At 47.5% G+C, this 25,407-nt stretch overlaps 1 protein-coding gene across 3 annotated transcripts in view; it reads left to right on the top strand.

Annotated features, from left to right (window-relative positions):
• The first annotated feature begins 7,570 nt into the window (after positions 1-7,570).
• The window catches only part of ATP9A (ATPase phospholipid transporting 9A (putative)), a 136,809-nt gene continuing 118,972 nt past the window's right edge, over positions 7,571-25,407 (top strand). For 2 of the 3 annotated variants that reach the window (XR_013831626.1, XM_079945246.1), the window contains exon 1: positions 7,571-7,936. Coding sequence is in view for 1 of the 3 variants with exons in the window: in XM_079945246.1 (XP_079801372.1) it covers positions 7,650-7,936 (287 nt within the window). In the remaining 2 variants the exon portion in view is untranslated. Of the gene's footprint in view, positions 7,937-14,262; positions 14,356-25,407 lie in introns of all 3 variants that reach the window. The other variant, XM_079945247.1, reaches the window with a different exon arrangement.

A 25,407-nucleotide genomic window follows, 5' to 3' on the forward strand; every position in this document is an offset into this window, starting at 1 on the left:
CCCACCCATGTATGTGGAAAAATTGTCTTCCACCAAACCAGTCCCTGGTGCCAAAAAGGTTGGGGACTGCTGATCTAAACTAATATGGCCTGGTCCCAAGTATTTAGAATTTTCATCCTTTCTCACAATTGATGCTACCCTACAGCTAAGTTTTATGTCTTTCTAGATTCGAATGTATGAGAATTGTTTTACTTAAGTGGAAAATATGCTTTCTCCTCTCACATATTAGAGACATCTCTCCAAGGTAAAGCACATTTCTGGCTAATCCTTTTTAAATATCTGCAATAATACAAAAATGTTTAATCAGCTATTGCTGGACAGTAATTATGTTTCCTCCAGACTTTGGTTTTGATCATCTTTGTGGTCTAACTTTTCTTGAACTTGACTCCAGGGTGAATTCCTCCTTGAGGGATTGCTAGGACAAAGATTATGAATGTTTCCACGTGTGTTTGCAGTTGTTTTCGTAAGCATGTGTGTGTGTGGCTGTTTTCTCGGCCTTAATCTTTTTTTTTTTTTTTTTTTGCGGTACGCGGGCCTCTCACTGCTGTGGCCTCTCCCGTTGCGGAGCACAGGCTCCGGACGAGCAGGCTCAGCGGCCATGGCTCACGGGCCCAGCCTCTCTGCGGCATGTGGGATTTTCCCGGACTGGGGCACAAACCCGTGTCCCCTGCATCGGCAGGCGGACTCTCAACCACTGCGCCACCAGGGAAGCCCTCGGCCTTAATCTTTGAAGCCAGAAGAATAGGTTGTGAGCAGTACAGCCGCCATAGAACGTATTCTTTTAACTTGAGACCTGCCTGCGTTGTGTCTTCCTCTGTGGGTTCTGTGTATTCACAACAGTTTTTGATACTTGATGGACGATTTGAGGGAGTCCCAAAAGGCTTTTGACTTTAAGAATAAACTTCCCGTTGTCAGTTATATCTCAGTAAAGCTGAAAAAAAAGAACTTCCACCTTTCCTGCTGGCCCTCTGCTTTCAGTTGGCACGCCCAGAACCTGCTTAAAGACAAGTGTTCTGGGAAAGGATTTGTTGCGTTGCATGAGGAACGTGCATTTGCAGAGGGCCTGGAGAAAGCTTGGGAGAGGCCCACCTCCAGGTGGAAAAGTTGCACCTTTATGGCGGCAGAACTTGCCAAGAGCCCCTGAGTCAGGTGACAGTTCAGCTAAACCCTAACATCGCGGAAGGTGTTGAAAATCTGCACATTGACAGGAAGCCCTTCAATAGTTTCAAAAGTAACTCCGGTTGTTTACAACTCAGCAGATCCCTGAGCCCAAACAGGAAACTTATGTCAGGATACATAGAAAGTCCAGAAACAAAATCAGCGAGGAGTTAGATGAAACAGGTACATTTCAAATCGGGGGAAAAGAAGGGTTCATCGTGGGAACACTGGGTCTTCATTTGGGCAAGATGTCCCAGCTCAACACTTGGGCGGGGTGCCTGCCCTAAGACAAGATAACATGAAACCTTGGATATCTTGTCTGCAAAATGGGGATGATATTGGATTCATAAGACAATGGTGAGGTGATGCATTTTTATGCTCATCTAATCTGAGACATAGTACGTGTAAAATAGTTAGCCATCGCTATTTCCTGTTTAGTTCAGAAAATCAACACTATCCTAGTTGGTTGGGTATGATTTGTCCCAACTCTGGATCAGGCGGAGTCTCCTGGTTCAATCTTTTGGGACTGAGGAAGGAAGTCACGTGGGTCAGAAGCCCCCAGGCGGTGGGCAGCTCCTTTACCTTCAAGGTGATGTGGTTCTTTGCAGCTCATAACACGTGGGACATGCATGAAATGACATACATCATCATTCTCTGATTAATAAAATGTGAAAAAAGAGTAGGCTGGTGGGGTAGTTTCTAAGGTGGGTTTTCTGCGTGTCTTCAAATATAGATACGTGAGTAATGGTATTTCAGCAGTAGTTACGATTTCATTGGTTCCTACCTGTACACTTTACCCCCTCTCCACCACCGCCTTCGACAAATTACCCCAGGACATTTGGATGCTTGTGTGGTTGGAAGTTACAAAATGGCAAAAGGGCTCTCCAGGCCCTTTCTTGGTATTGGGAGCCTATGCTGAATCCATCAGAGCTATATCTGGCTAACCTTGTGACTGCGACCTTGTCTTGACGGAGACCTAAACACCACAGCAGCTAATTCATACCTTTACTTTCTTCTCTCCTTGGCACCACTGATGTTATGGATTCTGTAACCATGTAAATCATTTAAAGGGGCACTTTTTCCAGTGGAGAAAGCATATACTTCTTGTGGAGTAATTATTCTCAGTCCTAGCTATTCCCCCAGTTTTGTTTTCTTGTTTCCAAACAAAATCATTAACTGCCTAAATAAGGAATGCTCATTTCTCTTCAGAGAAAATGAGTGAACTCTCAAAGTTCTTAAAGTCTCGTAATGCGCTCAAAGAAGCAGCTGCTTTTGGTCGAGGGGTTTATTGCTCTTGGCATCCAGGGAAATTCAAGACTTTTGCCTAAAAAAAACAAAACACCAAAAACCCCCAGGTCCTTCCTTATCACTTTTCTGTGACTAATTCCAACTATTTTTGTTTTAATCCAACTATTTCTAAATAAAAGAAAAATGGAGAATTAGCTAAGCTAGGCCAAAATGAGGATAAGTAAATTTACCTCTCAGAAGTGGACTTTGCAGTCGTGGTATTAAGGTAAGACCCGGCAAAGGTGTTTAAAAGAAGCGTCAAGCTCCGCACTTCAAGGTCTAAATATGTGACCTTTCCGGGAGAAGAATGAACATCCCAAATGACTTGTGTTTCTTCCCCTCTCTTCAGCTCCCCTGTCATTTTCCACCCTCCCACCCTTTGTAAACAATCTATTGTTTTAAGGAAAGAAGTCAGTTGAAAGAAATACCAGTGTTCTAAAGACAAGGAATGGAACAAAGGATAGGAAGGTTTATTTTATCCTGAAGGGATAATTGTGGGTCCTTAAATTAAAAACAGTGAAACTAATGACCTTCTCAGGTGGTAAGTGCTGTAGGTATACCTGGAATAGAAGGGAATTGCTTAGTGTTGCCAACTTTTTATCAAGAAAGAATGATAAACAAAAGCACAATATCTCTTTCACATTGCCGTGTTCTGTTATCCACATGGCATTTTGCACTCTCTGAAATGTTTGCTTGTTTATTTTCTGTCTATCCTGTTGAAATATAACATTTTAGAAGGGGAAAATCAGGACTCCTACAAATGTAAAATGAATGTGTCTAAGATTGTATCAAGAGTTTTACAACTGGTTGAAAGGAGAATTGAAAGAACTCCCCAATTTCAGGCAATCAGGAAAGTTGAAGTGAATTTACATAAAGATGCAAAAAATGGTCAGTATCCACAGGGCTAGAATCAACTGCATTCCATTGGACAAAGTTCATTTGCATTTCTATGGAGAAGAATCATTTGTGTTACTATTGGGTTTTCTGCAAGTTAGAGAGTTGTAAGAGAGCTCAAAGACAAGGAAAGACACAGGTAACCCAGAAGAGTGTGCTAGACGGGTCATCTGGTCATCTTGCTGAAGATGACCAGTCTTTTCTTACCTCTAGGAACCAGCAGAGCCCCCAGCCCTAGGCAGCAGGGATCGTGTGTCTCTTCACTGTATCCCCAGGGCCTGGAATATTGTAGGTCCTTGGTGAAGATGACTTGAATGAATTGTTCAGGGGTGTTTTCCCTAAACTTCCTCTGTCTTTTTGGAGGTAAAAACAGTACCCTACAAACAAAGTAATGTTACTAAATCCTAGCTAGATATAGGTGCTTGTGGAAAGCATTTACAAAGTTCTTTCCCCAAAAAGGGGGAGTGGGAAGGTAAGATTAGTGTTAGAGACACAGTTTTACTAGAGATTTAGAAATGATGTAACATCACATTCTAGCCCAGTGGGTCGCAACTAGGGACAGTTTTGCCCTCCAGGGACAATTTGCAGTGTCTGAAAACATCAGTGGAGGTCACAACCAGGGAGGAGGGGGTGAGCTGCTACTGGCATGTAGTGGATAGAGATGAGGGATGCTGCTAACCATCTTACAATGCACAGGACAGCCTCTCACAGTAAAGAAATATTCAGCCCTGATGTCAGTAGTGCTGAGGCTGAGAAACTGTTTTAGGGACTACCTAAACGAATGCATTCATTCAGAGAGAATTCATTCAAGAGAGAAGATTCTAGGCACCAAAAGAACTTCTCTCCCCAGCCTGAGTTTACCCAAAACATTTTCATTAAGTCATTGTTCCTGTTTTCCCTGACTCTGTTTCACCCATTAGTGCCCCTGACTTCATGTCCTTTTACCACCAACACTCTGTAACCAGCTGCAGCCAGCTTGGTGATCCGTGAAAATGAGGGTTCAGCGTGGGCTGGACTGAGTCTCAAGATCGATTATGGTCTGGGCCCAACATCTGTTGGTGAGGTTGGGTGACCTCTGTGGGCCTCAGTCTCTCTGATTTCTGGAAACAAGAGGCTAGACTAGGTTGGTTTACCTGTCAAAGATCTTTCTGCTCCAGCTTTCTAGGGGTCAGTGGCTTCTTGGATGGGGCCCTTGGATGGAGATGGCTGTCAAGGGCCACAAAAGGGGCTGCTCCTCAGAAAGCAGGACCTGAGGTGACCATTCCTAGGACCACAGGGAGAAGAAGGCAGGGCTGGGCCCGGAAGAGGGATGCTGTGCCCCTCCTCCCATCCTCATGCCATCACTGCCCCAGCTCTGCTGCTCTCCCCACAGGCTCTCTGCTATCTCACGCAAGCATCTGGATCTCTCTCAAGAAGAGATAAAAGCCTTTAAGTGCCTCCTTTCCTGAGGGATTGCCTTGCTGGAAGGGAGTCTTTTAAAGTGTTTTCTGTATTGATTATAAAAGTGCACTGAAAGAAATTTGGAAAATGCAAAGGCAATAAAAATCGCCTCTTTTCATATGAAAATGTTATTACCTTTGGAGACTGAGGGGGCTCTTTGGTCTTTTAAAAATGTATTTACTTAAAGAAAGACATTGTAAAAGTGATACCTGTTCACGAGAGAAAAAGCAGAAAGTATAGACAAAACATAAAATTTTAAGATCCACTTGGATGTACCACAGTAATGCAAAATGTTAATACGGGAGACTGCTGGGTTTGGGGTGGGGGTGGATATGAGGTAAGGTGGGTATGGGATGGGATATGGAGCTCTCTGTACTAACTACTACAAAAAATAATCTAGTGACTGAATTATATTTCAAATATCTATCTAGAATCTTTTTGTCCAGAGACCACCATTTGATAACACTGTGGTGTTCTTTCTTTAGTTAGGAAAAAAAATAATATTCATTGTAGGAGGAGGACGAGAAATTGTAGTAGCTAACCTTGATGAGAATTGACCTTGTGGCATGCGCTGCACTAAGTGCTTTACGTGTTCCTATTATTGCCCTGAATTCTTCCAACAATCCTGAACTGCCCACATTCTCCCTCTGCGTATGCACTCTTCGAATTGCTTTATGTACATGATTGGCCCATTTAACCCTTCCAACAATCCTCTGAGGCTGGTACTATCCCCGTTTTACAGATGAGGAAACTGAGCCTCAGCAGTTTGTAAGTTGCCTCTGGTTCTACAGTTGGGAGATGGTGGAAGTGATACAGATCTCAGATGAGGGAGCCACTATTATTACTGCATATTCTAGACAATGAGGGCACAGCCTGACAAGGGTGGCCATGGGTGGGCTCCACAAGGAGCAGAGGGAGCTGGAAGATATTTGGAATCAGGATTAATAGGTACCTGGAAATCTCATGATAACTGAATCCGTTGGTCACTGGAGGGCATTTTTCCTGCCTTCTGGATCAGGAAAGACCGGGCCTGGGAGCCCAGCTGAGTTCTTTCCTAATCACGTTGCTTTGTGCAGGCCACTCTGAGTTTCTGTTTCCTCACCTGTGAGATGGGTGTGACCATTTAGACTCAGCTGGCAGGGCTGGGAGGATTAAATGTGGGATTCCACGTGTGTTTTAGGTGCTCGATTAAAACAAGAGCTCAGAAAACAAAACAAAACAAAACAAGACAAGAGAAGAGCTCAGGGCTTCCCTGGTGGCGCAGTGGTTGAGAGTCCGCCTGCCAATGCAGGGGACACGGGTTCATGCCTCCGTCTGGGAAGATCCCACATGCCGCGGAGCGGCTGGGCCCGTGAGCCATGGCCGCTGAGCCTGCGCGTCCGGAGCCCGTGCTCCGCAACGGGAGAGGCCACAACAGTGAGAGGCCCGCGTACCGCAAAAACAAAACAAAACAAAACCCCCCAAAAAGCAAGAGCTCACATTTACTCAACACCAGCTGTGTGGGGGAACTTGGATTAAAGGGCCACGATCTCTTCGGTCTTGTCTGTTACCTTCTATGGTAGTAGAGTAGAGAAAGGGGTCTGAGGTGGGTGGGGTTTGAGAGGGGACCTTAGGGGAGCAGGTGGGAGAGGGTGGGGCCTCCTCTGATGCCATAATTGGTGGGTCAGGATGTTTACATTTCCTCCACTCAATGAGCCTTTACTGAGAGTTGACTGTGTGTGTATCACGCTGTGCACTTAGCACTGTCCTAGGTACAGGACGCAAAGCAGACCGGGTCTGTTAGCCAAAGAATGCTGTTTTCCCTTCAAAGGTGCCATGCAGCAACGTCTAATGACATGCTTTTCTTGAGGAACTTCATCGGAACATGAGATAAGTCACACTTCTTGGTTTGGGATCCACTTCACCCAAGGCCCCAGACACAGACACTTGGTGGCTTTGCCCTTGTTCATCGCAAACAAAAGGCACCCGCATCCCGCATGAAATGTACTAGATGTGGCTACTTCAAAATTTCCTTTAGTTGCCGTAGGTTAGTTTACACGGCGTTACATTTTGAGGCTCTTTCATTACATATGGATTTTTAACTTCCTTCCCTCCTGCCTTCACCACTATTCATCATCTTTCTGTTCTTAAAATTTTATCGAGTCCTTGGAGAGTTAGTGGATCCAGGACACTGTGTAGGAGCGGATGTAGGTGCACGTGTTGGTCTGGGTGACTGAGAGGGTACGTGTGTCAGCCCCAGAGGTAGGTGAAGGAGTGTGTGTGAGAACGAGGGTGTGCAGGTGCGTAAGTGCATGCTGTGATTGTGAATCTCAGGGGTCCAGGTGGGAGAGTGAGGGTAGGGGATGGTGAAGGATGGTGGGTAAGGGAGTCCGGAAAGCGGAGTGAGGTAGAGCGTGGGGTCCCGGTGTGACTGTGATTCCTGGGGGCACACGTGTGTGAGGCCTGAGATCCAGGGCGGACAAAGGTGACTCATGGGCGTGAGTGTAGCAGGGTGTGTGCGTGCAGGTGTACGTGTGTGATTGTGAAGGTCGGATGCTGGTGCGGAGTAAGCAGGTGAGAATGAGTGTGCGTGTGTGTGTGCGAGGGTCGCGTGTGAACGTGCAAGGGTGAGCACGTGAGAGGATGGAGGCCGAGGGAGCGTGGCAGTGTGTGCGCGTGAAAGTGGTGTCGGCTGGGGGCGGGGATCGGGCGCGCGCGCGCACGGCGGGGCGTGGGCGGGGGGCGCGTGGCCGGGTGGGCGCGCGTGGGGGGCGCGCGGCGCGGGCCGGGGGCGGGGACACTGCGGCGGCGGCGGCGGCGCGGACACAGCCGGCCGCCCCCCGTGGCAGGCGCGGCGCGGGGTGAACGGGCGCGGCGCGTAGCTCGGGCCCATGGTGCGCCCGTGTCCGTCGGTCGGGCCGCGCGGGCGGCTCCGCGCGTGGCCCGGCGCTCGCGAGCTCGCCCCCTCGCTGCGGGCCCGGCCCGCCCGCTGCCGCCGCCTCCTCCCCCGGGGCGGCGCGGCGCCGGCGGGCGGTGGCGCGGAGGCCGGACCGGGCGGCGGCCCAGGCGGCGCGGGGGGCACGGCGGCCAAGGCGGGCGGCGCGGGCGACATGACGGACAACATCCCACTGCAGCCGGTGCGCCAGAAGAAGCGGATGGACAGCAGGCCCCGCGGCGGGTGAGCGGGACCCGGGGCTGGCCGCCCTCCTTTGTCCGCTCGCGGCCGGAGCCTGGCGCTCGGGCAGGGCGGGCCGGGCCTGACAGGTTGGCCGGCGCCATGAGCCGGTGGCCGGGCCTGGGAGGCCGGCGGGCGGGCGGGCGGGCTGGGAGGGAATTCGGCTCAGCTCCAGTTCCCGCCCGGGCTCCCGGCGCGATCGCGTCCCTTTTGGGCCCAAGCGCCCGGCTGCCTCTCACCGATGCCCACCTTCCTTTCGAAACCCCGAGAAGCCGGGCCTGCCCAGCGCTGTTTACACGCGCGTGGAATTGGGATCAGCCTTGCCTCTTAACCATTTTGTTTCCTGATTACTCCTTGTCGTTGTAATTACGATTCGGTCAGTATCAAACCTTGCTCTGCGCGTGGAGTCCTCGGAAGCCCGGATATGCTCAGTTTATTTGTCGGGGGAGGCATGGCTTCCTCCGCAGACCCGCCGGGGGGGGGGTCCCCATCAGTGCCTCCGGGTCTCAGCCCCCAGATGGCCGCCTTCCCCTCCCGGCCCCGGCTGGACCCGAACTAGTAACCGCAGGAGGGCGAGAAGGGTTCCTACTGGTCAACAGGAGACCCCCCCCACGGTTCCCCAGTTTGAGAGAAGGAGCCCCCTGGCAGGCGTAGGGGTTGCCACCTGCTGTGCCTTCCCGCATTGGCAGGCCCCTGGGCAGCCTGGTGAGGGTTTCCCTCACTTGGAGAGAGAGGACGGGAGGATGTTTTGCGCCCTGCCGTCTTCTTATTCGGAGGATGGCAATGACCTGTTGAGGTGTTAAGGGTCTGTGGCATCGCCTGCGACAGAGTTAGCTGGGGGAAAGGTTGAGGGGAGCTGGTTAAAATGCAGATTCCCCGGCCCCGCCCAGACCCGCCGATCAGTTCTTGGGGGTGGGACCTGGAAATGTGCATTTTCCGAGGCCGCCCAGGTGAGGCTGTTGTCGGGTGAAGGCTGAGAACCGCAGCTGGGCGGGGCCGGGCCTCTCGGACCCACCCTTCCTTTTGGCGTCCTGTTCTCTCTGGGCCTTTTCCCTGTGGCGGCCGCTCTTTGCGGCGTCAGTTACTTGATGGAGGGGGTGAGGAGGGTGAACAAGTAGGCTGGCTTCACCAGGTGTCCGTCGAATTAAGAAAAATGAAGAATGCTGCCAGCTGCCATTTTGTGAGGTCTTTGTCCCTGTCTTCTTAAAGTCTTCCTTAAATCTCCCGGTGAGGGGTCCCCTTTGACAGAATACAGAGGAGGAACCGAGCCCAGCGAGGTCGAGGACTGCTGGGAAGATGCTGCAAAATGCAGATTGCGCTCGGGCTCTCTGACCCCAGAGACCGACAGCCCTCCACCCTTTCACTGTTCGCGCGCGTTGTAATCCTGACTGCTCAAGGCTAAAGAACGATAACAATTAACTTGAGCCGTGAGCCTGGCATAGTGCCTGATGTAATATACACCCTCAGTAAATGTTTTTTTCCTCAGTGTTTTAATGAATTAATATGATCAGTGGACTCGAAGAGCCTCTAGTTATTAATTTGTGCCAAAAACAATTATAAAATGCCGTGTGTGTGTGTGTGTGTGTGTCTGTGTGTCTGTGTGTCTGTGTGTCTGTGTGTGTCTGTGTCTGTGTCAGGTGTCTGGGGTGCATATACGAATTAAACAAGCCCTGACCACAGGTGCATGCCTCCTGACCCTGCATTGGAATCACCTGGGCAGCTTAAACAATTACCATCCCTGCCCCATTTTAGACCTTTGAAATAAGAGTCTGGGGTGGGACCTGGCTATAAGCTGCCCTGATGATTTTAATGCGCTGGCATAGTTGAGAACCGCTGATTCAGTGCATGAGAGAAAAATGCAAATAATTATTTAAAAGTGATGATTACCATGATAGAAATATGCACCGTTGATACAGGGGCCCAGAGGGAGTGGTGCCGACAGTTGGAAAAAAAAAAAGATTTCTGTTTGCTATTGGCATGGAAGATCACTCCTTCTTTAGAATTTGCCACTTTGGAACTAATTGATTTCCTAAACAGTGACATGGATTCAAATTCAACTCATGTATCTGGAATTCCAGGTATTTGCGTATATGTTCTAGTATTTAATCTGCATTTTTAGGAGTAGCCTTGTCAAGTTGCGGATCTTGGTGTTGGGAAGCACTTTTGGAAGCACAGAGAGATGGAAAGGCTTCCTGCAGTTTAAGGTGGGGGGGGGCAGGGGGAGGTAAAGGAATAAGAAATATATTTGTGATGGGTCAGACTCTTTGCTGGGCACTTGAGATAAATGGCTGTGTTTAAATCCTCATAACAACTGTGTGAATTTTTGGAGTTAGTTTCTTCATTTTATAGACAGGGAAACTAAGATTCAGTGACGCTAAATAATGTGTTGGAGGTCATAGGGATACTCAGTGTGAGGAGGTGGATCAACTCTTTTTACCTAATGGCTCAAAGCTGTAGGATGGTTGGGGGATTTTGTGGTTAAAAAACCAAAAACATAGGTGCCACAGGTCCCAGGAGACAGAGTATAATTAATGCTGGGGTCACTCAGCATATGTCACCAAGACATGCAGTTTATTTGCTGGAGGAATCCCGTAGCCCAGAGCTCTTTTCTCTGTTGAGAAAGTTACCACATCCTGATGTTGAGAAAACTATTACAGTGGTTTTGTTTGGACACAAGGCATTTGCCTCACGTTGCTGGAAACCATTTTTCTGACATCATGTGCTTTCCTTCTGGCTAAATGAAGTTCTCCTCTTGGTGAAACACAAGAGATTTGTTAAGAGCGTGGGCGTAGGATTGGAGAGCTGGGTGCAAGCCTGGGTTTTGCCACTCACTAGCTGTGTGACTTGGGGAGATTACTTTACCTTTCTGGGGCTCATTTTTTCATCTGTAAAGTGGGAGTAACAGTAATTATGTATACCTCCTAGGATTGTTTTGAGACTTAATCCGTGTTAAGTTTGGAACACTAAGTGCTTAGTACCTCCGGGGTCTTTACTAGGACAGATAGTGATAATTAGGTCTTTGTGTAAGGTTTGCTTTGGGGGATCTCCAGAACGCTCCTTTGAGAGGAAGGACCTTTGATGGTAGGAAGTAAAGAAATATTACTGACTTCATTGCTCCTTCCTGATCAAATCCAGGAAATGATTAACTACATAAACCATTCCATCCAGGTATGTAGACGCCCTGGTGTGATAGATATTGTCAAAAGCAGCTCTGGCAGAACTGAGACTTTGCCTTCTCTTAGTGATAATTTGGGGTTTTGTGGCCAAATTGGACAAGGATGCTTTGATTTTTGATGTATTTGGACTTGGGGCATTGGGAAGTTTTGGATGAACTGGGTTAAGAAAGAGCTGACTAGGTACAGAGTCTATTTCAGCTTTTTTTTTTTATAAATAACTTTATTCAAGTATAATTTACATCACATAAAATACATCCACTGTTAATGTACAGCTCGCTGATTTTTTTACAGTAGATTTATAGAGTTTGTGCAGCCATCCCCACGATCCAGTTTTTGAACATTTCCATCAGTCCCAAAAGTTCCCTCGTGCCTGTTCGCAGTTCATCCCAGGCTGTCACTGGTCTGCTTTCTGTTTTCATAGGTTTGCCCTTTCTGGAAATTTCGTATAAATGGAATCATAAAATATGTTGTCTTTGTATCTGCCTTTTTTCACAGCTTTTTTTTTTAATTTTAAATTTTTTAATACAATTTTTAAAGGTTACTTTCTATTTACAGTTATTACAAAATATTGGTTATATTCCCTGTGTTGTACAGTACATCCTTGAGCTCATCTCACACCCAGTAGTTTGTACCTTTTGCTCCCCAGCCCCTATTTAGCACCCCCCACCCCCCACTGGTAACAACTGGTTTTGTTCTCCATGTCTGTGAGTCTGCTTCTTTTTTGTTAGCACAATGGCTTTAAAGTTCCTTTTTATTGCTTAATAGAATTCCATTGTGTAGATATACCATATTTTGTTTATCTGTTCACCAAGATGGACATTTGGATTATTTCCAGTATTTGACTATTGTAAATAACACTGCTAAGAACATTCAAGTCTTTGTATAGACATATGCTTTTATTTCTCTTTTCTACTGTGAGGTTTTTTTTTGGCTGCGTTGGGTCTCTGTTGCTGAGCACGGGCCTCCTCTAGTTGCGACGAGCGGGGGCTACTCTTCGTTGTGGTGCGCGGGCTTCTCATTGCCGTGGCTTCTCTTGTCGCGGAGCACAGGCTCTAGAGCACAGGCTTCAGTAGTTGTGGCACGTGGACTTAGTAGTTGTGGCTCGCGGGCTCTAGAGCGCAGGCTCAGCAGTTGTGGCGCACGGGCTTAGTTGCTCCGCGGCATGTGGGATCTTCCTGGACCGGAGCACAAACCCGTATCCCCTGCATCGGCAGGCGGACTCGCAACCACTGCGCCACCAGGGAAGTCCGGCAGGTGGATTCTTAACTACCGTGCCACCGTGGAAGTCCCAGACCACTGTCTTTTCCCTCCTGTGCCTCAGTTTCCTCTTCCGTAAAGTGGCGACATAGTAAGAGCCCATGTGGTCGGGCATCATGTATGCAGAGCAGATATGAGCCCTCAGAGAACGCCAGAAATTGTTCTTTGCACAGCCTGGAAGAGGGACCAAGCCTCATGCGGACTCTTGCACTGGGTAACACGATCTCCTCGTCTTTCTAGAACTTTGTAGAGAGTCTGGTTGAGTAAGAACTCTGGCCAGAAAATGGCCACAGAGGACTCGACTCTGCCAGAAGCTCTCTCAGACCTCACATGACTAAATCTGTAGTGGCAGGGCTGCTGCAGGCCACGTGCTCCTTTGCAGAGGTGCTCACGCCACGCCAGGACGAGGGTGCAGCAGTGATGTGAATTCACTGTTGATGTGGACGAACAGTGCCCGCGTAGGGAGTTCTTTATACAAATGTGTTTATTCAGTGGGAAGTTCTGAACTTTTGATTGAAGCTGTCACTTCTGATTTGTGATGTTAAAATGCCTGTCTCTGTTGACATCATGGAGGGTAGTATTAGGTATACAGTACAGTTGATTCTTATTACTTGCAGTAGTTTTGTTCTGTGAAGTCCCTGCCAGCACTGAATTAGCGAACAGTGAACCACAGCTCCTGGGGGAAATACAGGGTTAGGTTCCTGCGAGCCTTGGGTTACAACATTGCAGTCGACTGATCAGTAGAGAACCCTGTGTTCGGTATATTTCTGTTGAAAGACGTGGTATTTAAATATATTGTTGGTTCATTAACATTGAGCTCGTGACCAACAGCACTGCAGCTCATGCCTCGAAGGAAGCTTATATGTAACACATGTGTTTTTCTCCATGAGGCACATCACAGGCTTCTTGCTCTTAGGAACGCTGACAGTGCTGGGACCATTTTAAACAGTGATAACAGGTAACAAAAAGCACAGAAATGCAGGACACATGGCACTAAACAGGCCATGAAGAGGACACTTTTGTACAGTATGAGAGCGGAGACGAGAAGGCAGATCCTCGCCCCGTTCAGCCTCAGCTGGGAATGTGTGTGGGTGACTCGGATGGTTTTTTCCACTCTGAGCATGTCTGTGAATGACCACGAGAGTGCTGTGAGCATGGATTTTTGAGGTTACGAATTTTAGGCAGTAGGTGAATTGGCAAAAACAAATATCACAAATCAGAAGGATGGGCTGTATGTAGGGGTGCGTGTGTTTTCAGTGTCTTTCTGTTGGCACAGTGGACGTGGTATTAGTTTGCAGTCCTAATACCTAATATTAGGTATTAATATTGGGGGGTGGGGTGTTTTGGGGGGAGCGTGTAGGGAGATTGTGCTGGTGAATGAAATGCATAGACCCCAGCCCTTCCCCTCTCTGTGATGGAGTGGAGAGTTGCATTAACAGCTCTCTGCTCCCTTGGACGAGAACAGAGCAGGCGTTGGTAGCGGCCCATCAGGAAGTGCTCTGTGTGTCCTCTGCCAGCCCAGCTGCACTTGGGCCATCCACTTCCTGTTACAGAATCCCTGCCGTGGGCCCTCCCCTGTACTGACCAAACCCGGACCAGGTGCTCCCTGCCCATGCCAGGCACAGGCAGTGACACCAGATGTGAAATTACAAACCCAGGTGGAGATGCTGAAGGGTAGAGCGTGGATACAGGCGCCACTCTTGCCCGGGCTTCCCTGAGGAAGGCCAGTGAGCCACCTGGGTGCCAGTCCCTAAGGAAGCAGGGCGGCCATTTGACCTTGACCTCGGCCACCCATGCAACAAGTAGAAAGGAGGAGGCGGGGTGTCGAATGATCCGTCTTTGGACTTTGGGCTGTCACTTCTCAAAACAGAAGTTTCTTCTAATATCTCTACCCAGATGCACGTGATGAAAATCATTAACTAGGACTGGCCAGACTTGATGGCCACCTTTGGGAATGGACGTGAAGTGCCTGGAGCTTCCCTCCTAAAAGTGAGTGGACTTTGGTTTAATTTAGAAAGAAAAAGACTCGTTGTAACATATTTTTTGATGACTTTTACCTAAAGAGATAGAATGGTGCTGATTGTTTTTAAAGCTAGCGTCTTTTATTTATGTGACTTTGAAAGATTGATTGAGGTATTCAGAGCTTGGCCTGTGGGAAGCTTCGCCAGAGATCACTAGGTGGCTCGTGGCCAAACATTGAAAGGTTAGCAAATATGTTTATAGTTCCTTCCGTTTGTGCCAAGTGATACTTGTTTTCTCTTTGTAGTAGTGACAGGAAGATTTCTTTTAGAATACATTTCAGTAAAAAACACAGAGTTGATTTAAAAGTATGAAGTCAGTAATAGCTCGGTAGGTTTGTAGAAGTGCCCACGTCATGCCTGACATTTAGGAAGTGGTGGCCTGTGCTCATAACATGGTGCTGTTGGTCTAAAAATATAATGTTATTGTTACAAAGGGGAAAGAAAAGGGATAAGCTGGTTGTGCTAATAGATTAAAAATTCTTTTTTTAAAAAAAATTATTTTATTGAAGTATAGTTGATTTGCAATGTTGTGTTAGTTTCTGCTGTATAGCAAAGTGAGTCAGTTATGCATATATATATTCTTTTCCATGATGATTTATTACAGAATATCGAATATAGTTCCCTGTGCTCTACAGTAGGACCTTGTTGTTTATCCATTCTGTATATAATAGTTTGCAGCTGCTAATCCCAAACTCCCATTCCATCCCTTGCCCATCCCACCAACCCCTGAGCAACCGCAAGTCTGTCTTCTGTGTCTGTGAGTCTGTTTCTGTTTCATGGATGAGTTCATTTAGGTCATGTTTTAGATTACACATATAAACAATGTCATATGGTATTTGTCTTTCTCTGTCTAAGTTATTCACTTAGTATGATAATCTCTAGGTCCATTCATGTTGCTGCAAATGGCATTATTTCATTCTTTTTTATGGCTGAGTAATAACATTGTGTACATGTGCCACATCTTCTTTATCCACTCATCTGTCGATGGGCACTTAGACTGCTTCCGTGTCTTGGCTATTGTAAATAGTGCTGCAGTGAACATTGGGGTGCATGCATCTTTTCGAATTATGGTTTTGTCCGGATATATGGCCCGGGAGTGGGATTGCTAGATCATATGGTAGTTCTATTTTTAGTGTTTTGAGGAACCTCCATACTATTTTCCATAGTGGCTGCACCAACTTACATTCCCACCAACAGTGTAGGAGGGTTCCTTTTTCTCCACACCTTCTCAGCATTTGTTATTTGTAGACCTAAAAATTCTTTTTATTTTTCCAAGTTGTCCATGAAAAACATGATTTATTAAAAAATTTTTTTTGCGGTACGCGGGCCCCTCACTGTTGCGGCCTCTCCCATTGCGGAGCACAGGCTCCGGACGCGCAGGCTCAGCGGCCATGGCTCACGGGCCCAGCCGCTCCGTGGCATGTGGGATCTTCCCGGACTGGGGCACGAACCCGTGTCCCCTGCATCGGCAGACGGACTCTCAACCACTGCGCCACCAGGGAAGCCCAAAAACCATGGTTTTTAAACGATGGTTAGTTTACCCAGTTCATCTGGGACCTTAACGTTGCTTTAATCATTGTCTAAAGTTTGTGGGAGGTTTGTGGGAGAGGACAGTTGGAAGGGGCCCCATGGAAAGAAAGGCTTCTTGTGTGAATTGGAAAGCTGGGTGGGCTGGAGACTATTGCCTTCTTCCAGTTAGATCTCTGTGGCATTTGCCCAGTGCCAGGGAAGAGCCTGCTGGCTGCCCTTCCTGAGGAAGAAGACGCCTGTGGAGGGAACGGGGCCTGGTAGGCTCTCCCCCTCTTTGCTGGGCCATCTGCCGTGACACAAGATGAAGTAGGGTTTGGCCAGTGTAGACCTCAGGGATCCTCAGCCTCAGCACTATTGATATTTTCGGTTTGACAGTTCTCTGCCTTGGGAGCCTGTCCTGTGCACTGTAGGATGTTGGGCAGCATCGCTGGCCTCTACCCACTAGATGCCAGGGGCACCCTCCCCCCAGTTGTGACAACCCAAACTGTCTCCAGACATTGCCATGTCCCCCGGGGGGTGGGAGGAGTAGGAGTGGGCAGAATTGCAGCTGTTAGGACCCCCTGGATGAGTGGAATGTGTACACTCTATGAAAAGCCATGCCCCTTACTGTCCTTAAGGTGACTCATCCTGTCTTTAAAAAAAAAAAAAGAAAGAATGAAAAAAGAAGAACCTGCTGGGCAAGAGATTTATGTTTAGATTATGTTCTTAACTCTGAGTTCAGCTGCTCATTTAGCAGCTAAGGAAGTCTTGAGCTGTTGGAAGAAAGCATTTGGGAAGTGTCATGGGCTGACGTGTGTCCCTCTCCAAATTTACACGTTGAGGTCTTAACCCAGCACCTTAGCAAGTGACTGTAGTTGGAGACAGGGCCTTTAAAGAGGTGATTAAATTAAAACGAGGCCATTACGGTGAGCCCTTAACTAATCTGAGTGGTGTTCTAAGAAGAGGAGATTAGGACACGAAGAGAGATACCAGGCATGAGAGGAAAGCCCATGAGGACACAGGGAGAAGGTGGCCGTCTGCAAGCCAAGGGGAGAGGCCTCAGAAGGTAACAAATCTGCTGACACCTTGATCTTGGAGCTTCCAGACTCCCAAGCTATAAGAAGATAAATTTCCAGTGTCTAAGCCCCCCGGCCTGTGATATTTTCTTATGGCAGCCTGAGCAGGCTAATATGGGAAGCATCGTGTGGTTATTTTGGTAGGTGAGGAATCTCTCGGTGTTTTTAGTAAACCTTTATTTTAGACCGATGATGAGTTCTTTAGTGCTTTTCTTTAGACAGTCCGGTCTCAAGAATTCTCCATAAGCAAAGAGTTCTCCATGTTGCAAAGTCATGTCCACTAGAGCTGAATGCCACCCCCCACCCCCCTGCAACCTAAAACACGTGCCACATGCTCCGTAAGGTGGAGGTGCTGTCCCCAGATGTTTCCTTTTGCTTAAAGAGTTTACAGGGGTCACATTTCAGGTTGTGCTTTGGATGGTTGGTTTGTTAGTTCTTGTCACTTGGATTGTGCTAGATTAATTTGATGAGAATTATAATAGTTGCTGCCTCCTATTGTGTGCTGATTAGGTGTCCAGTGCTCTTCTAAGAGTTTTACGTGGACCATCCCATTTCATCCTCCTGACAGCCCTACTTTACAGGTGACAAACTGAAGAACGGTTTTGGTTTAGAATTAAAAGCTCATTTCAGTTTTTTTGAAAGGCTCATTTTAATTTGAATTTCTGCAGCAAATTGTATATCTCAACCTGTCTCTGTGCCCTTTCCTATTTGAGTTTTCTTGTAATGGCCATTTAGAGGAAGTGATTTTTGTTGAGGGAAGAGGAATTGTGGGTTTGTGAGCCTTCAGTGGTTTGGAGGTAAATATGTGTGTACCCCATTGTTCCTGGTAGAAGCAGAGAGCAGAAGTGATGTGACAGAGGAAAATTCTGGAAACTTCAAATTATCCCAATCACTGTAAATCCATCAGAAGCATAATATCTGTTTTCAGAGTTAGTTTCCATATTGATCCTTATTTTTTTTAATTCACTCTCTCTGTAGGAGAGACATTCATGCTAATGGCGGGGGTGGGGGAGTGCAGAACATCTATTTCTAAAATGTGTGTACTCACCCTGTAAAAGGAAGTGATTTGAATCTGAATACTTTTTAGCTTTTATACAGTCAGTCCCCATGAAAGTGCAAAGAAAATTTAAAACTGGAGAACCTCCCCCGCCCCCATCCTCTCCCCTCTTTTTTCTGTTCTCCAGATTAAAGGCAGTCAGAGGCTCTCATACAAGGAATGACGCAATTGTGTCCGGGTAAATCAAAGGACTAGGTAGTAAACAGACAACCCCACTTGTCCCACCTCGCAGGGTTTTTTCCCCTAAATAAGCTGCTTAAAAAACTATGCATATGTACACATCCATGCGTGTATATATACACACACAGGAAAGTGCACAGATCATAAACACACAGCTTGATGAATTTTCATGAAGTGAACACACTCCTGTAACTGGCAGCAGATAAACAGGCTCTGACCTCAGAAGCCTCCTCTTGCCTCCTTCCTCCCCTGCCTTGATCTATATCCTGACTTCTAACAGAGATTGGCTGGGCCTGTTTTTGACCTTTCAGTAAATGCAGTCATGTAGCAGGTACTCACTCATGCCTGTTAATTCTTGCTCCATGTTTGATTCATAAGGGTTGACCGTGTTGCATGTTTATTGTAGTTTGTTCACTCCTATCCGCCGTATGAAGTCAGAGTATGAATAAGTCATTGATCCTTGAACGATGAGGGGGAGGGGGTCAGGGGTGTCGACCCCCAACCAGTCAAAAATCCAAGTACTGGTACTGCTTGCTGTCTTTGCCTCAAAAACAAAGGAATTGATCAATGACTCACCCGAGAGCAGAAACTCAAACAGTTTGAATAGAATAAGGACTCAAACGCTAGTTCTTTTGATTTTACATGTTGTGATCTCTAATCAAACACAAACTTTTCCCCAAACTTAGTTAATTTAAAGATGTGTAAAATGAAAATACAGGTACGTTATTTATCGAGAAAAATCCACATATAAGTAAGTGGACTGGTGCAGTTCAGACCCATGTTGTTCCAGGGCCAGCTGTATTCTGTGACCCCTCTATCCCATCTCTTCCTGATGGACAAGTGGGACGTTTCCAGCTTGAGGTCTCATGAATGGTGCTGCTGTGGACCTTCCTGAGCTTATCTTGAGGACATGTATTATGTGGCTTTGTTGGGCCCTTGGGGATATTTGTGTTTAGCTTTAGTAGAAATTGATAGTTTTACAAATTGTACGAATTTGTGCTTCTCCACCCGGGAAAGTGCCAGATGCTCCACATCCTCGTCCACACTTGGTATTTGTCATTTTTCGCTTTAGCCTTCCTCATGGGAGCATAGCAGTATCACAAGAAATGTATTAAAAAATATATTTATTTGGGGCTTCCCTGGTGGCGCAGTGGCTGAGAGTCCGCCTGCCGATGCAGGGGACACGGGTTCGTGCCCCGGTCTGGGAAGATCCCACATGTCGCGGAGTGGCTGGGCCCGTGAGCCATGGCCGCTGAGCCTGCGCGTCCGGAGCCTGTGCTCCGTAACGGGAGAGGCCACACAGTGAGAGGCTCGCGTACCGCAAAACAACAACAACAACAACAAAAAAACAACAACAAAAATTTTATTTGAGAGAGGCTTCATTTTCTTGCTCTGAAGTCAAGTTTTAGACGTACAGGATAGCCACATCATGGTAACCCTGAACCTAAACGTGGCAAAATGGTCGCATCACAGCAGCCTTGCCTTTCCGACCAAGTACTCTCCTTTTATTTTTACTTTGATTTTATTTTGCCTCATGATAACTTTGCACCATAGCTCACACTAGCTCAAAGATTGCAGCCTCTGTCCTAACACAAATCCTTGTTTCTACCTTGATTCCTCCCAGTATATTCTGCAGCTTGATCTTTCTTTCCTTTCCTTTTTCTTTTTTTGCATTTCTTAGTTTTGATATTTTTTAATTGAGGTAACATTGGGTTGTAGCATTATGTAAGTTTCATGTGCACAACATTATATTTCTATTTCTGCATACATTACAACCAAACACCCTCCTCTTGAGTAGTTTTCATCATAAGGGAAACAATAAAAAAGTATAAAATTTACTTTCTGTTAATTGTAAAGTGAGTGCATGTGTATTAAAGATTGGAGAACAGAGAAAACTGATGAATGAGTTACTGGTGTAACTTTCCCTTCAAAGGCAACCACAGTTAACACAAACCTAGCATATGCTGTTTTCTTCCTGTCTTGTTTCCGTGTGTACATTGTTTGATGAATTATAACCATGTAGCACATGTGTTCTTATTTCCTGCTTTTTTGTCATTCAGCATTTTAATGTAAGGCTTTTTTTGTATCATGATGTGCTCTTTAAATGACACTTTAAGTGGCAACATATTATTTCTTTGAGGAGACACCTTTAATTTACATAACCAGGGCCCTGTGGTTTTACAAGTTGATTCTTATTGTCACTTTATAAATATAATGTATTCATTCTGAATGCTGGCCCTGCAAAGCAGAGGCACGCCAAAGACACACAAAGGGAAAGTTGAGGGAGGCCCAGGCCTGGGTTATGGTGATCTCATGTTTGCTATTTGGCTGGAGATGCTTTCGTTTCAGTCCTCACTGCCTCCCAGCTGCTTCGTGCTGCATCACTGAGATTTCTTGTGTTTCCAGGCTGTTGCATTAACTGGGGCTGAGCCTTTGTCAGTCACTAATATCCCCTGAGCAGTACTGGGATGTTTTGTGCCCAGTGATGTAACCAGGGGCCTGGGGGACCAGGGCTTGTTAGAGAACAGCCCCTGTACAGTCAAGCTGGAGACAGCTGCTGTGGCCCTGGAGGTACCTGACCCACTCAGAGCCCTCCCCAGCTCTGGGGCCCCACACGGGACTTTTTTTTTTTTTTGGCTGCATTGGGTCTTCACTGCTGCACGGGGGCTTTCTCTAGTTGCAGCGCTTCATTGTGGTGCACGGGCTTCTCATTGCGGAGCACGGGCTCTCGGCTCGTGGCCTTCAGTAGTTGTGGCTCGTGGGCTCTAGAGCACAGGCTCAGTAGTTGTGGCACACGGGCTTAGTTGCTGCAGGGCGTGTGGGATCTTCCCAGACCAGGGCTCGAACCCCTGTCCCCTGCATCGGCGGGTGGATTCTTACCACTGCGTCACCAGGAGAGCACCCCACACGGGACTTTTAAACACTAGCATTTTATTTTTTCTAGTATAAAAGTAATAGTTTCTGTTAAAGAAAACTACTGATTTCTCTTAGACAAAGGTTAAAGATGCAGTAGCTAGAATTTAAAGCCCGACTTTCTATTAACATTTAGGTATGTTTCCTTCTGATCTATAATTTTATCAGATGGCTATTGGGTGACATTATTTTCGTTGGGTTTTGCTGTTAGAAATTAGAACCTAGTCTACAGAGGCTATCTTTCTTCTTTCTTTCTTTCGTTTTTTTTAGCCACGCCATGGGGCATGTGGGATCTTAGCTCCCTGACCAGGATGGAACCCGCACCTCCTGCAGTGGAAGTGCAAAGTCTTAACCACTGGACCACCAGGGAAGTCCCTAGAGGCTATCTTGATGCATGAATTTTTGCTACATCTTGGACAATGAATTTCTGGAAGGGCTCTGCCATTTTACACCCCATGAAAGCCAGAATGGCCCTTGTTCCAGGGTCAGGATAATTTTGCCTTTTGCCTAGCGCAAACCCCCGAGATTGGGAAAGTTCAAAAAAAAAGAGAAAGAAGTAAAAACACATGCTTTCCTTTCTTTGTCGGCCACAGATCAGGCTTCCTGTTTATTAACGTGTGAGCCAGGTGGAGCTGGAGGGCAGTAGGGGCCTGTGGTCGATTGAGGACAGGCTGGCTCCGTGGTAACGCTAACGCTCTGTGGATGGACGGGGGGAACCGAACACCTCACAGTGGTGTGTGTTTGGTGGCTATGAGAGAGAACGGAGTCTGCAAGCATACAGCAAATGTTTGTTGAACGAATAAAAGGCTTTCTAGATCCAGTTTCTCTTGACAAAGCTGTGTGTAGACAACAGGGCCAAGGGCACGTCTGCTTCCCTGCAGAGGAGGGTGAGGGTTGTAGTGGGGTCGTTGGAGCCCAGGGTCACGTTCCCCTGCAGCAGCATCATTAGGAGAGGTGTGAAGTGCTCCCTGTGAGGGCCCTGCCACGCCTGAGCTGCCCTCGGACCAGCCCCTCAGCCCCTCTACCACCTGTTTCCAGAGGTAAACTCCTCCCAAGCGACAGGTGTTGTAACTTCTGGCGTCTTACAGGCGCCCTTGGAAACATCCCCCGTGGCCTTCCCGGGGGCTTGGTGCCAGAGCCACGCCCGGTGGGGCAGCGCCTTGGCCCCGGTCTCCAGGGGAGCGCGGATGGAGCTGAGTCCGGTTAGGAGGCGGGTTCCCGGTGGAGGGCTGGCTCCCCTCCGCCTGGCTTGGCTGCCGAGCACCTCGAGGGGCTGAGAGCCTGGATTCAGGCACCGCTGCCTCTGTCCACGTTGGCCTCCTCCTCTCACTGGCTATATGACCTTGGGCGAGAGAGTCCAGCTCTCTGAAAACGGGTATGATGGCAGTGCTGGGGGGGCGGCGTGTGAGGACTGAATGAGCTGATGCGTGTCAGGTGCTTAGATCCCAAGCGTGGGGCCCCCGGGAAGTACAGTAGCAGTGATAGCCGTTGTCAAGGATGACAGTGGGGTGGAGGGAGGAGCCATGCGGGCCTGGGCGGTGGCACTGGGGACCCTCCGTGTGTCCTGCTGTGTCTCTGTCATTGGGTTCCTCCCTAGGTGGTCGTCTGAACAATTCAGAGGTGGCTCTTGGAGTCTGCTGTAGTGTGAGGTCTTCAGGCGCCGGTTAAGAGCGATGGCTCTCGGGTCCACCTGCTGGACCCACAGCTGACTCTGCCCCCCACCAGCTGCAGGACTCTCAGTGTGGGAGGGGGGCGATGAGAGCGCCCCCGGAATGGGGGTCAGGATCAAGGGAAGTAATTCACATGGACAGCCGGCACACGCTGAGCGCTTTATAGCTGTTCTCGCTTATTGTCCTGGTATCTGGGGAATTGCCTTCCATGTAATCATTCAGTTCTGTTCAGTTCTCTGGCATTCTGTGGGCTGCTGCTGGGTGCTGCCGCACCAGACCTCTTCTAGAACCCGTGAGCAGATGGCCTAGTGAAAGTGTCCACATGTGAGTAGGGTCCCTGCACGCTGGGTGCCTGGGGCATGTGAAGGGATCCACGCAGAGCGACCGAGCACCTGCTGTATGCCAGGCCTGGGGTGGGAGGCGAGCAGTATCTGGTCTCTGACCCACAAGCTTGTGGCTGAGATTTAAGGCTGCAGACTGAGAGCTGTGTGCTGTTTGGGCAGCAGTGTGGGGTTTTTGGGTTCTTTTTTGGTTTTGGTTTTTAATTTAAAAAGTTTAATCACAGGGTCACATAGTTCAGTATTGGTTTTTTTCTTATAAATTTATTTGTTTGTTTTTGCTGCATCGGGTCTTTGTTGCTGCGCGTGGGCTTTCTCTAGTTGCGGCGAACGGGGGCTACCCTTCGTTGCGGTGCATGGGCTTCTCATTGCGGTGGCTTCTCATTGCGGAGCACGGGCTCTAGGCACACGGGCTTCAGTAGTTGTGGCACACAGGCTTGGTTGATCCGCGGCATGTGGGATCTTCCTGAACTACGGCTCAAACCCGTGTTCCCTGCATTGACAGGCAGATGCTTAACCGCTGTGCCACCAGGGAAGCCCCAGTTCAGTGTTAAAAGGTACAGAAGTGTGTACATTGCACACTCAGTCTCCCTCCCGCCGCTCCATTCACCTACCCTGTGCCCCTCTCCAGGCAACCACTCATCAATTTCTTCAGTGTCGTTCTGGAGAAACTTTAACCATCTACCAAAAAAAGTACAAGTATCTTATATCTATCTAGACAAACATGCAGGGATGTTTCCCTTTTTTATTCAATTATTAGTACACCTTACACACTACAACCTATTTTTTTCACTTAACAATACACCCTGGGCCTGTTCCATATCAGGACATAAAAAGCTTCTTTATTTAAATTTTTTCTTTAAAGTGGCTTAATTGGATTCCATCGAATAGATGTACTTTAAGCAGTTTACTACAGATGAGGTTTAGGTTATTTCTAGTTTGCTGTTACTAGATGTTATGGTGAATGGTCTTTATACCCATTTTGGAACATATGGAATATCTCGAAGGGGAATGGTTGGGTCAAAATGAATGTCCATTTGTAATTTTGATAGCTGTCGCCAGGCTTCCCTCCCTCAAGGTAACACTGATTTAGGCCCCTCCCAGCAGTGAAGGTGCCTGTTTGGCCATCCTGACCAAGCACAGGTGTTGTTAGGCTCTTTGATCTTCGTCATCGTGCTAAGTAAAAAAAATGATCTCTCAGTGTGGTTTTAGTTTTGCCTAGTACTTTAAAATTGAATCAGTTGCCAACATTTAAAAACTGAGTGTTTGCATCTCACAATCTTATGTTTTGTCTTTGTCTTGAAGAATTGGATGGTCTACTGTGCTGGGCTTATGTAGAATTGTATCCTGGTAGGATCTGGGGGCAGCTACTTCCTTCCCATGAGATCTGGTCTCCTCAGTGTGCCCCACCCCACTGGATCCTGTGTTTATTTTTGTTCATTTATTGTTTTCTGTTACTTTCTGGGCTTCTGTAGATTTGAGTTTGCCAGTCCTGGTCTAGAGAGAAACAGGTAAGTCTAAGGGAGAACAGAGCTGCTTCGTCTTCTCTTCGGGAATAACAGAGTTGGGTTTTGACGGATAAGTAGAAGTTGGGTGATGGGCTTGCCTGAGCAAGTCTGGTGTGGATGAGTCTTGCACAGGGGTTGGGAGTTGGAGAAAAATGAAACAGCCAGGGAAGAGCTAAAAGTGCAGAGTTCTGGAGCTCACCTGCCTTGGCTGCAATCGGTGGCTTGACTGTGAGGACCTGGGATGAAAAGGTAACAGGGGTGAACTTGAGTTCATAATTATTGAATCGTGGGGTTGGATGCAATGTGAGAGGTGTCATGTGCTCTGAGCAGAAAGAGACCAATAGGGGAAGACTTAAGGCACGAGAAATAGGGAGAGGCGACAGTTTGCATCATCCGTGACTGCCCCCTACCCCAGAGAACCAGAGTTAACAGTTTATGTGTGTGTGTGTGTGTGTATTTGTTTCCTAGTATTTTTTCCCATGCATATATCAGCATATATTATTTTTATTAAAATATAGCACAATAAATTGCTTATCTTTTGCTTGCTTTTTTCCTTCCGTTTTATCACTTGGATCTTGTCCTGCCAGTGTGTGTGTCTCTACCTTATTCCTTCCATTGTACAGGGGGGTCTTGCCGTAATGGGCATTTGGTCATTTCCAGGGTTTTGCTCTCTCTCTGTGTTGCTGCTGCTGGCCTCCTAGTGCATTTCCCGTTGGTCACCAGTACCAATATTTGTGTCCTTCTAGGTAGACTTGCTAGGTCAGAGGAT

Source organism: Stenella coeruleoalba, assembly GCF_951394435.1.
Source record: "Stenella coeruleoalba genome assembly, chromosome: 15".
Lineage (NCBI taxonomy): Eukaryota > Metazoa > Chordata > Mammalia > Artiodactyla > Delphinidae > Stenella > Stenella coeruleoalba.